The sequence below is a fragment of the Rhipicephalus microplus genome, chromosome 2 (assembly GCF_043290135.1).
Source record: "Rhipicephalus microplus isolate Deutch F79 chromosome 2, USDA_Rmic, whole genome shotgun sequence".
NCBI lineage: Eukaryota > Metazoa > Arthropoda > Arachnida > Ixodida > Ixodidae > Rhipicephalus > Rhipicephalus microplus.
The window spans coordinates 231,402,985-231,415,979 of NC_134701.1; the positions used below are offsets into that span (position 1 = coordinate 231,402,985).

The 12,995-nt window shown below is 40.9% G+C and overlaps 1 protein-coding gene across 9 annotated transcripts in view; it reads left to right on the top strand.

Annotated features, from left to right (window-relative positions):
- LOC119170293 (protein lap4) overlaps positions 1-12,995 on the top strand; it is a 175,862-nt gene that overhangs the window by 111,267 nt on the left and 51,600 nt on the right. For 8 of the 9 annotated variants that reach the window (XM_037421419.2, XM_037421418.2, XM_037421422.2 and 5 more), the window contains 5 exons: positions 3,710-3,826; positions 4,300-4,362; positions 5,254-5,466; positions 6,428-6,484; positions 8,436-8,540. In XM_037421419.2, coding sequence (XP_037277316.2) covers positions 3,710-3,826; positions 4,300-4,362; positions 5,254-5,466; positions 6,428-6,484; positions 8,436-8,540 — 555 coding nt within the window. The remainder of the gene's footprint in view (positions 1-3,709; positions 3,827-4,299; positions 4,363-5,253; positions 5,467-6,427; positions 6,485-8,435; positions 8,541-12,995) is intronic. The other variant, XM_037421420.2, reaches the window with a different exon arrangement.

The window sequence follows — 12,995 nt, forward strand, 5'->3', positions numbered from 1 at the left end:
CAATCAGTTTGTGAAAGTGTCATTATGCATATTCACGACACAGGACTGGTGCAGAAAATTCGTAAAAGAAATGGAAATAAGTATTCAGCTTTAAAGCAGGACCAGATTTTTCCCTCTTCTGAACATTCTTAGTTGAAGCATTCAGTTTTTTTTTAATCTTTACAGGAGCTTAATGAATGAGTGGCATTCTGACAATAATTTTTTACTCACAATTAAATGCCACATTGTTTGTTTACTGTGACAGGTCTCTTATCTGCACATTTAATATAATTCACATCATACTTCACGCATACTTGGGAATTGTACCGAGGCAAATGAAACAATGAACTGCGTAAAGGTTAAGTTTCTAGATTGCGCTCGTGTGAGTACTTTTATTTGCTGCTATGTTGAGTGTGCCTGTATAAAAAAATTGAGTGATTGCCTATGTCTTGAACTTTTCTTGCTGCTGGTACTCTAAAAGGCCGAGCCACTAGCTGTAACTGTAAGTACAAACAAGTTAATATCATTTGCATATTCCCACTTTGTTATCAAAGCACAACTTATTGTTTTCTACTCGCCTTATCCGTCGTCTTATGTCACCCAGTGCCTGTAAAAATACCACTCCTGTGTTACACAGCGTTTGCATCGTGTTGGCTAACCCTGTCGTTATTACGCCTTTAATGACTTGTGCTCCAAGCCAGTCTTCAAAGGTAGCATAAGGACCAGTCAGGCTTCCGACCCAGTTGTGTTTAAATGGAGGTGAAACACCAAAGGCTCGTGCATTGTGCGTTGGCAAGGCGTGTTAAAGAACACCATATGGTCAACATTTCCGGAGCCTTCCACTACGGTGTACTATGGTTTTGGCACGTAAAACCTCTGATGGTTCCAAAATGGTTACTTTGACTTGACTCAAAATATAATGAACTTACACTAACATCTACATAAGTTTGCTATGTTTTCTTTTCTCAAGTTGGAGTAAATCTTTTCAAATCGTGAGCTCACACGGCTTTTGAAACATTTTTGCATTTAAAACCTTCGATGTTATTATTACCGGTCTCACTACAGTGGTCTTGCCGGCAAGAATCGTAGTCGTAGGCGTAGCTCCATGAGAACTGATCCTAATCTAAACACACAAAGAGTAATTTATTCTCATTAGCATCGCTGCACAACTGTCCATCAAAGGGGTACGTTTGTGTGAAGATTTATTGTATCTTGAGAAGGTTTTGGAGAGCTCTACTTTTTTTAGCCATTTCTTGCTTCTTTAATTCGGCGATTCTGCACATAAGCAAGTATTTGTGTAATCAATCGAAGATAATTTACAGACACTTAGTTGCTGATTGATGCAGTTAATGTAATTGTGAGCTTGAAGTTAGCATTTGAATTAATGTAGGAGACTGCATCATAGTTGGAGGCACATTCCAAATATTCTAACATGATGTTATTGGTCTTATCATGAAAGTCCTTATGCTTCCTTTCATTTGTTTGTTGTTTCTTTGCGTTTTACTTGGTTTCATAATGTTGATTACAAATGCCCTTGTTTAGAGCCATATGCTTTTTTTTATTTTTTTTAGTCACGACTGTTGCTTGGTTTACTTGAATGCCTCCTTTGCCTGTCGGTATTGCAAATAAAGAAGTCACAGCACTGTTTTGATTGCGGTATCTTGTAAATAGTGCTACGCCGAGCTTACATGTGCTTTTTCAATGCTGTACGACTGTTGTTCGCCACATATTTAACAATTACCATTACTTAGTTGCATAGAGTTTCATACATTAACACCTAGAGATGTCATTGTGTATTTGACTATGCATTTTCGATGCAAGTGGTTGAATTGAAATCAATTAGGCCACCCAGAAATTTAAGTGTGCTAGAGTATCTTGGGGGTGCTGGCATGGGCATCCAAATTACAAAAGAGTAAGAAAGCTTGAATACCAACATTTTTAAGATGAGCTACAACAGTTATGCAGTTGATTTGGCAATAGTAACAGGCCTCGTGCAGCTTATAATGAGTGGAACTGATGATGGCAGCTTTTTTCATGAGTGCTTCTACAGAACATCGTATTTAGCACTTTCTTAAAAAATGCAAATGCACTCAATTATTGAATTACCTTTGTGGAGCTTATCTAAGAACTTTGTACATCTTCGACGGCCCTTTCAGATCACTGAAAGTACACATGTGCGAGGTCATATGGAAAGCTTAAGAGTTCAGTTACTGTTAAACATTTACCCTCGTCTTATGAAATCTGCATATTGAACCAGTAGGAGGCCCTTCATTTTCTTAAAGCTGTACGGTGCTCCTTCTACCGATAATGAAAATCTGCAGCTAGTATTCCTCACTGCACAACAGTTAGTACTTTCAGTTATTGGTGTTATTCATATCAACAGGCAGCTGTGTTGCAGTAAAGTGAGCTTGAAACAGTGAAGATAACTTCATTTGCAAGATATTGCATTTGACGAAGGTTAGATATGTGTGTAGCTCTGCACTCTGCATTTAAGGGGGCAGACTGCTCTTTGGGACCAAGAAGTGACAAAAAATCATTTTTTTAAAATTGACATATTTGATATCTTCAAGTATTTTGATATCTCTCAGCAAATTTTTACACACCAGGAAGTGGTAATTTTTGTAATGTTATTCTACCTGTCCAGATTCTTGGTGCTGCTAACATGCAGAACCTGCTAAAAATGGGGAACCACCTTCAAGGGCTTTTTATAGTTTGCCGGCACCTGTGTTAGAAGCTCTGCTACGAATATATGAGCACATTTATGAGGATTGCAAAACATGCACACCATGATTGTAGCTTTTAAAAGAAGCTGTGTGTTTTCAGTTTTTTTTTTTCATTTTTCTCAAAAAAGTAAATTTACAACTATTCAATTTGAGGCCTCAATATCTCTGCAGCTAGGGCAGGTACAACAATAATTCTTTTTGCAATGGAAACCTGCATGTGAGTAAGGGTGCAAGTATGGGAGCAGAATTTAGAGAACAAGCCTTTTTAACCAATACCTCATCAAAATTTTAACACAATTCCAACTGCTTTTGAAATTGGATAGTTCCTTTTGCTTTAAAATATTGAGAAAGGCTTCAAAACAAAAAACTCTTGTATTATTTCAATCTATAGTCATTAGTCTAGATTAGGATATTTTAAATATCACTTTTAATTAGGCACTGTTTTTTCTATGGTGGCCTTAAACGATAGGGTGTGAACTTAAGTTAGCTCAGGAATAAGATGAGCTACAGAAAAACTAAATAAACATTTGAAATTAGCAGAAAAAACTGCATAATTATGTGCAGTTTGATCAAGATCACTGAAGAAATAAACAAAAAATGTCTAAGAGCAGTCTGCCCCCTTAATAAGTGCAATATAGAGGACAATTCTTCATGGTATGGCTGCCTATTGGTGTAGAGATATGGGGATTTAGAGACAGTAGACCATTTCGTTATTTGTCGAGTGTCTGTGATTTTCGTGTGTGCTGTATGAAAGTCTGTTGTGATTTATTGCACGCATGTATCGTAGCTGCAAAGATGTTGCCTTGTTGTGCCGGTCCATTGTTTGGTTGTAAGCTTCTTACTGGCGGATGTTTTTGTCTACTCTTCTTGCTGTGAAATTTAGCATGGTTTCGGTTACTGTCTTGGTGGCTTTGTACATGTTGCATGGTGCCTGTCGCATGGACACTTTTTCTGCTGCCCTGCCTTTTATTTCGTGGAGGACTAAAACCAACATTTGCAACACGCAGGAGCTCATGATTCAGCGAGAGCCGGGAGAAAAGCTAGGGATGAACATCAAGGGAGGTGTCCAAGGGCATTCCGGGAACCCGGCCGATCCAACTGATGAAAGCATTTTTATTTCAAAGGTAATTATTACTGCAGGTAAAATGTTTAAGGGCAGTTTAAATGGGTGAAGTAGCAGTTTCAAGAGTTGCTAGTCTGCACAATCAATAAAATGTGCCAACTTGAGGCTAACTAATATGCAAAATTTTGTTTTTTCTGTCTCTATTTTTGTTGATTACTAATTAATATTAGCTCTTATATTTGAATAAGAGTTCTAACTACAACACCAAAGTAGACAAACAAAGGTGCTTGCTGATGTGTTGTTACCTTTATCACATCTTTATGGTGACTCGCGGTGAAAAACTAATTATAAGTCGCCCATGTAAATTGCAGCTAGTGTGAAGAGCATATTCAATAATGTCAGCATTTGACATACAGAATATACCAATCCACTTCATTATCTCCTGGTAGCATTATGTTATAGTGTTCAATTCTTTATTCGCTTTCTAGATAATAAATGTGGAATAGCGCTGACATTCATTGTCACCTGCTGCAGATAAACACGAATGGTGCAGCACTTAGGGATGGCAGGCTCAAGCCAGGAATGCGAATTGTTGAGGTGAGTATTGTGCCATACTTAACTCTGTTTTAAATACTTATTGGCCTGAAGATTACCTCCTGCCCATTAGGTACGAAAAGGGACTGTCCACGTCGCTGGGGCTTTCTCGAGACTTGTTTCTACATTTTTAAAATCTATTTGTTATTATTTTTTTCCAGTTAAGTCAGGTCTACTGTGACTTACCAGACACTCGATCAAATCTTTGCATCTGGAGCTAAAGTATTTGGCATTACTTTCACCTTTTGCATATAAAGTTTACGCGTAACTGCACTAATGGTGCAAAAGCATCATTCGATGCCCCGCATTGTGGTTTTTGTAGCGCCAGAAGCACTGTTTTCTCCTGCAAACAATCACTTGTTCGTCATTTGAGGTAACTGCAAAGTGCCAGTTGTCCCTTCCGAAACTAGTATGTTTATCTTCTGTGCATTTTACAGAAAGGTGGGAATTCTTACTGCTCAGTGGGTGTTCCTAATGCGAGTTACAATTGAACCTTGTTGCGACGAAATCGGTGGTGAAAATCCCGTAATCTCGTCAACACGAGAAATTTGTTATCACAAAATAATACAGTACAAATATGTCAACCTTGTGTGAGTAGAAAATCTCTGGTTAAATGTTTCGTCGCTTTTCATTGTTAAGAGATTGCAATTGAGCAACATTTCATTTGTTGCAGATTGCAGTTTAGCAATGTTTCGTTCTCGAGAAGTACAAGATGCTTTGAACTCTGCAGGCGTTCGATGAAGATGGGAAATTATTTCGTTGTTGCGAGAATTTCGCTCTTGCCGATTTAGGCTTCGGTAAATCCCTGGTAGCACCTTTCTGTAACTAAGTTGCTTTCATTGCCTTGTTTTACCCAGTAAAAGGTTTTCGAGTTGATTGACTTCCCTTGCTCAGGTGAATGGCCTGTCTCTGCTGGGAGCTACACACCAAGAAGCTGTAAACATTCTGAGGACTGCAGGCGACACGATACGGCTTGTGGTTTGTGATGGCTACAATGCAGCTACGACTCCAGGTGGCGACTCGCCTGGTCAGGGAGGCTCGCTGAAGGCTGCCGCCTCTGTGTCCTCCATCGACCACGAGGACGAGGTGACACTTGCCCTGAGAGAGGTAAGCAGCGGGGATGTGGTCAGTACTCGTCAGTAGATACGCATTACTCTGGTGTCGCTTCGTCATCAGGGCAGTACAGATGATGGGTTCAAATAATTTACAGGGAACTTCTTGCTTGGGCTGCAGTTTTGAAGCGTTTCATTGTAAGTTTATTTGTCGGAAGTTTGAACCCTCAAACATGACAAGTGTGCTATAACTCCAATCAAGCGTGATTTGTTTGTTAACAGGTGTGAGACCTGTAACATTCTTGTCATTGCATGTGTTGTGGATACAAGTTACAGTTATGTTTTTTACACTTGCAGTAACAAAACATTAATTTATTCTGGTTTTAGTGTCTTGACAGAATTTTCGTGTGTGGTCTACAGAAAATTAGGGATAGTTATCTGTTATAACGGGGCTAAATTAAAATGCACAGCTCTGCTTTTAGATAAATAAAGCTTTTCATAAGATAGGGAAAGACATTGCATGTCATTAGCTTGTGCTATGTGGCTGACATTTCTTGTGTTTAGCTGTAAGTGTAGTAAGTGTAGCATAAAAAAAATGCAAGGGCCAAAAATGCATTAAATCGCTTTAGTATTGTATGCTTTGTGTGAACCAGTATGCAGAATGAGCTCACAGTTTAGCCTGCTGTAGTGGGCCTGCAACATTGTGAGCTTGCATTGCATTATTTTCTTCCCACGCTTACTTTAATTTAGCTTCTGTGATTTATTTGTGCCTCGTTACAGTGGCTGTTACGCATGTATGAATGTGTTTTAACTCCTGTTTTTATGCAAGCATACTAGTCCACTGCATGCAGTTAGTTTCGTTGTGATGTCCGCTGTGACTGGTGAAGGTACCTAGTACACTATTTGTGCTTTGTTTTCATCAGTGAGCTGTGCACTTGCTGCAGAGCTGTAACGAGGGTTCTTTTGGTTTCTTTTTTTGCCTTCTTTTTGTTGCTGCTTTTTGTAACCACTACCAGGAGCAAAGTGCACTCAGAGAAACAGCCCAGTGGGAAAAAGAGGACCGTGATACCATAGTGAGTTTAGCATGCACACCTGTTTCTTCTCTCTGTCTCTCTGGTCGCACGTTTCCTTTGGCAGGAAAGTACAACCTAAGAACTTGAGCTGCCGTAATGTTGCCGCAAATGGGCAAACCAATTATTACTACATTGCATGCGACAGAGGGAGTTTCCAAACTCACACAGTAGATCGCTTGGTCTTTTTTGAGTTTTACGTTTTAGATTACACCACTGACGCTGATACATACGGCTTGTGTGAGGGCCTTTGCACGTCAATGATTGGGTTATCATAACTAACACACCTAAAACTATGTAAAAATGAAACGATTATTAGTGGAGGGGAGTACTGACAGGGCACTGGTGGTGCAGAAATTGTATTTGCTGTGTCACCATCAATATTAGATCTCCTCATAAAATTTGTTCAGGGATGCTCAATAATTTAAAACCATCACACTTTCTTCAACGATGGCTTGGGTTTCAAGAAAAGTGCTCGATGTCCCTTTTAAAAGATGTACGCAGATTTTAAATAGTGCTCCTCGACAGGTTTCACTTAACGAGCCTTTAATGCGTGCACCTCGGCTGTGCATATACTCTGTCAATCGGCTAACTGAACATTATTAGGTCTGAAAATGTGCTACTTGTTGACCGTAAGGTTTTACTGCATGCGTTTTTCTTGCATGTTGCAGCCTGGCTTAGGGTACATGAGATTTTTTCTGCTCTCAAGCAACATAAATTATGTCGTCCTACTAAAACTGCTTTTTTCTTTTCTTGAATAAGTTGTGCAGTGAATTATGCAAAAGTTTTTCCATAATGAAAGGAAAGTAAAAGCTCCCTAGTAGTTCACAAATCGTGTAGGCAATTTTTGTCAGCTATGCTTATGTAGAGAGCAATGGTCTATTTAAAGTTTGTGTTGGGGCTAATGATTTCAGTGGCACATTTGGTCATATATAACTCGAAACAGTGCTAAGTATGGTCTTTGCCCACTTTGTTGTGGCAAGCCTTTCAGCGGGAGCAGGGTTGACTTCAGATTGCTACTAGCAAAGAAATGCTTGTCCTGTTTTGTTTTTGTGTTCTATTTTTCATTATTTCTTTTATCTTTCATTTCGGCTTTTTTTTTTCCTTTCTCATTGAGTGATGCTTAATGGCTCTTTTACACATGGGGTCTTTCTTGTTAGTTCACAGCTTTCATCTGTCAAAATTTTTGGCAGCAGAGAACTGGAAAGTAGATTGTTTCTCTTGGTTAGTGGAAAATGTAGGGAATATGTAATAATATTGGATTCCGAGGCAGTGTTACTGTAAATAAATAGCCCTGTGCTGCTCTAATGTTTTTTTTTCTTTTGTAGTTACTCCATTGCACCATGATAGTCGCATCATTGACCTTTACTCTTTATTTAACGTCACAAGTAGTCTGGAGGTACAAAGATGTGCTGGTTGTGGTCGATAAGCGTGCACACCTATGCCTACATTTCTTAGTTCCATGCAGTGCAGCAAATGTTAAAACTCCTGTCAGCCATTTGGTAGCAGCTAGTCGGAGCCTTCCATGTAGCATCCATGCAGCTGACGTCTCATGGAAGGGATTCCGGGGTGGAACGATCTTTTTCGTTTGGTTGGGCTAGTCTGCCAGCATGACTCTCAGCTTTTGCAGCATTGCATGGATCTAGCAAGGCAGAGTAAATGTAGACTGCACTACTGTCACCTGTTTTTCTTTTTTCTTTTTAACATCTTTCTCCCTGTGTCTTTATTTATGTTGTGTTGCAGTGGTGTCTCGTTATTAACTAGGCTATCTGCCTCTTCTTCGTTGGAAACTGTGCAGAAAGCACTTAACTGTGTGCACATTTAGATGCGCTGCATGTGTGCACTTGTCGAAAACGCTGCGCACGTCGTGCGGCATTATTATCGCACATGCAGTACGTGTACTGTCTCACCCACACGACTGTCCTGCTCCTCACTTCTTTGTTGCCACACTTAGGAAAGGCTGAAGAAGGAAAGGGACGCAGACTCGCACAGCTTGCACAGCTTCACCTCTGTCTCCTCACAGCACTCGGGCAAAGCACTGGCCACCTTGCCCGTCGATGTAGGTACCCTCCTCGTAGAAGCCCTTCCCTCCCTACACCAACTGTTGTGCAAAAAAAGCACTCGGGACGAGTAACTCCACACAGGCACCAGCACTGGCATGTTACCCAGAGCTTTGCACTTGGAGATTGATCTAGCCGATTCATCGGTGCTTGTTCCGCACCGCATGTAGATGTAAGGCTGGCCAGTTTCAACTAGTATGAGTATCTAACATGCGCGTTGGGTGTGGTAATTTTAGATGAAGAATGCAGGATAATCGCACCGCCTGTTCCTCATTTAGAAAAACAAGTGTGTATGCTGTGTTTCAGTGACAGAAAGCATTCAGTCCCAGAACTAAAAAAAATTTCAGACCGATCCCCACTCCCATTCCCAGGTTTATATAAGGACATCGTCAGCCAAGGCATACAGGTGTCAATTATAATTGTGGTGGGGAGGATGAGCTTACAAAATGATGTACAGTTTCTAAATGGGGTTTGATGACATGAAAAAAAAGTAGTCTATGCCCTCATAACTGCAGTAAGATAGAGGAACAGTTTCATTTGAAGAACCAGCATAGAATATGCTTGTGACCCTGTAAAAGCTGTCTGCATAGTTATATCTGGCCTTGCCGGAGAGTGGAGTTTCTCCTCCTCTGTGTTTCCTGTTCCAACTTTGTCGTTTGCTACACAAGTTACCCATTTTGTTACCCGTTATTTTTTTACATATATATTATACATGTGTGTGTCTGTGTGTGTGTGTGTGCGCGCACGTGCGTGCATGCGTATGCGCGTGCACGTGCACACACGTAGACTGGCACATCTATTTCATCTCTGAAAAACTGTCTTGTTGAGATTACAGCTACATTCTTTAGATGACAATTACGATCAAATGATGCTGGCTGTCAAAAAGGAAACAAAACCCTCTTTTATGAACATCTTTCACCCATTGAGAAAAATGACTCTTCATGCAAGCATTCACTGCCCAGGGTCACATTTTTCTTAAGTTATTTGCTCACCACAGAAGGCACTCAAGCATGAAATGTGGTGCTGCATTATATCAAGTAGGTCCCACCTGTGCATTGTAGTATAGATATACTCAACGACATAATTTGTAAGATAATGTTTTTAAGCTTACGTGCCATCTCTGTACAGCTTTTCTTTTTTTTTTTGACAACTTTGACTTTGTTGCATCTTTCTCGCTTTTTCGTTTGTTTGTTGCCTTCCTTTTTTCTGTTTCTGAATCAATGTTGTAGTAATATGGTACCCCACGACAATTTGAAATCGGAATTTTAAGCACTTTACAAACTTGTTGACATTTATGAAGTATCTTGTAATACAGTCGACTCCCGTTAATATGAAGTTCACGGGAACCACAAAGAACTTCAAATTAAACTAACTTTCAATTAAGCAAAATGCACAGAAAACTGCACTTTTATTGCTTCAAACCTGACATTTTTCAAAGAAAATACTCTGTCATCTTCTCTTGACGAACCTGCCTGCGGCTAGCAAGTTCAAGCAGTACAGATGTTGAAGTGCTTCTTCAGCGTTGTCTTCTTCAAGAAAACGTAAAAATCGCAATGCAAGAACAAGACCCGCTGCAACATCAGCAGTCCTCGGTGGTGGTTCCTTTTCATGTCGTCATCCACTAGCCTGTTTTTCTGTTTGTTAGTGAACTGTATGTATCGACGTCGTTGTCCACGGCAAAATTTTCAAAATAGACATCACTGAGAACGGCCCGCAAACTACCGTCATCGAGTTCATCTGTTTGTACTTGACGAAATTGAAGAGTGAGTTGGGCGTATCACCATACTTTCGTTCGAGATCTTGCTTGGCTGTGCCTCCCTGGTCAACTTCTTTCAAGACTTTCTAAACTTTTGTTGCCAGGTCACGCATTTAGTAGAGGCCGCCAGTTGCCATTATCCAACGTCACCACCACAACACTCAAAATCGGCTGTGGAAACACGTGCAGAATCAACCCACAGTGCGTTAGCGACCTAGTTGGTTTATCGTGCTATGTTTAAACAGCGCAACGGGACGAGGATGGAGCAGAGCATGCACGCACAAAGCGCTGAGTGCGTGTTAAAGCATTCTTTTCCGCCAGTCTCCAGTCGCGCCGTTCTAACTTCAACCAGACTTCAACCCAGCGTGCGGCTAAAGCACTCAACACAACACAGCGAAAGGACCTATTCAGCTGATGCGATCAATTTGATGCCCGACGTTGACTAGACAAGATGGTCACTTCAAGAACTGAGGTGCTGCGGGCAGTGGCAATGGCGCCAACAGCGCGGTTCGACAGCTGTCTCGGCACATAAAAAATTCTCTATTTTATTGAAAAATTATGATCGTCTTGAGGCTCCCGATTGAAAAACTTCAAATTAACCAATATTATGGGCAATCAAGTAACTTTGAATTATCAGAAGTTTACTGTATAGAAATGTTATCATGAGGTGAGGTTATAATAGTTGTGGTATTTTGTGGTAGCTGTTGCAAATTTGTTCAGCTCTCAAAGCACTTGCATATTTATCCACCTCATGGGCCGCACCACATTAGTAACAGCCTCAAACTACCTTTATAGGAACTGTTACTGTGTACTTAAAGGTTTTTGAACGTTCCTTCAGTACTTTGAGCAGTTCTAGAGTACTGACTGCAGTGATTGATAATTTAAAATGTATTTTCTGTCTACTGCGACCTCTGGGGCCATAAAGCTGTACTTTATGGTCGATATTATTAGCAGTGTTGTTGTAGATAAATATATATGACAAGAAGAGGGGGGGGGGTATGCTATGAGGTGGCTTTACTGCACTAAACTAGAAGGTCACTCTTAGGATGTGCTATTCCTGTCAATTGAAACCCGAGCATTGGCAAGCCTTCGTGATGGTATAGTGTGCTCCGTCCACCTATCGCCATAGACAGGCACTCATATATGTGCAGAATCGCCCTACAGGATGCACGCGCCTGGTAATGGCGATAGCTGCACGGTGCACACTAAATCATAGCGAGGGCGCTTGCTGCTGTTTGGGTTTAATTTGACGCGGATATTATCTACATTATCTAAAAGCAGGACTGGAAAAAAAAAGACAATTAAGAATGACTGAAGCAGATATTTTATACCTTTCTTTAAGGAACATAGAGAGAATGTGCCTACTGTAGTGAAACTTCGATTATACGTCCCTCTACTTTGTGACGACCCGCTTCTTACGACGGATCAGTCTGGTCCTGGCGAAATCCCCATAGAGATAATGTATTAGAAAGCTTGGCTATACGACGCAGTTTTACACCGACCCCGAATCTTACGACGACTTTCCAATTTCATCCGAAATAAGAAACGCACCTTTACTCGCATCAAATGTCCACCAAATACACTCACAAGTGCAAAATCTGAACTTGCGTTTCTCTAGGTTGATGATCAGAAAAGTAGAGATTGAGATAAGATGTCTTCTTAGAATTGAAAATTTATTCCATCTGATCCTTTCGGATTTCTGCGAAATGTTCACCTTTGACTTCTGCATACGCCTCGACCGCATGCGTACACAGGGTTGTTACCAAGAGAAGCTCTGTCCAGAGTAGCTTCAGCTGGCGATAAAGCTCATTTCTGAGATCCTCATATTTTACAGCGAGAGCTGTTATGACATTTGATATTCCCGCTTCTTTTTCTTTTCAAACTCTGTCGTTTTTCATCGCTCTGATGAAGCCATAGTCGTCGACGCCAGAAAATTATTGGAGTAGCAGTAAGAAATACTATGTAGTATACATAGCAGATGCACTGCACTATGCGCTAGCCTTCCTTCTCTACGAGATCAGAACATAGGTCGCGTGTGGCACCGTACTTGACCGCCGCCACCGGTGTCCGTAACCACTATCGCATGGAAAAAAAAAAACTTGGCAAATAAAAACGCGAAGAATACAGCGGGATTCGAACCCAGGTACCCTGCACGCCAGCTCAGTATTATTCTACCACTGAGCCATGCTGGTGCTTGGTACCCCTTTGCAAACTGGCCTTAGGCAGGCTTGATGTCAGGAAAGGAATCGCGTTAATATGAGTCGTAAAGCATTCTAGAACAGCAAAGGAATAACCAGGTGTCACACTATGCGAATTGTGCTCCGAGTGGGTCGTCGAATTCTTAAACTCTTTACAAAAGCTAGATCTTGTTCACCTATAAACTGTGAGGCATACCCACTGTGGGGGATCGTGGGGATTTCAAAATCTTCTGGCATAATTCTTCATCGTCGTCAGCCACAACACAAAAAAAAACAAAAATGCCCAGAGTTTCTTGCAAGTGTGCAGTGGTTCTCCATAAGAATGACGGAAGATGGCATAGTGAATGCCTGCCTACTACACAATAAATTATGGTGTAGTGGATACTCTGCAAGTGTGCATGCAGCAGCTACCCAACGAGTGTTAAATAAAGGCTTGAAAGGTCGCTCTTCCAGCTTTTGCTGTGAGAGTGCTGCACATTCCGCGCAGGCCTGGTGGTTTT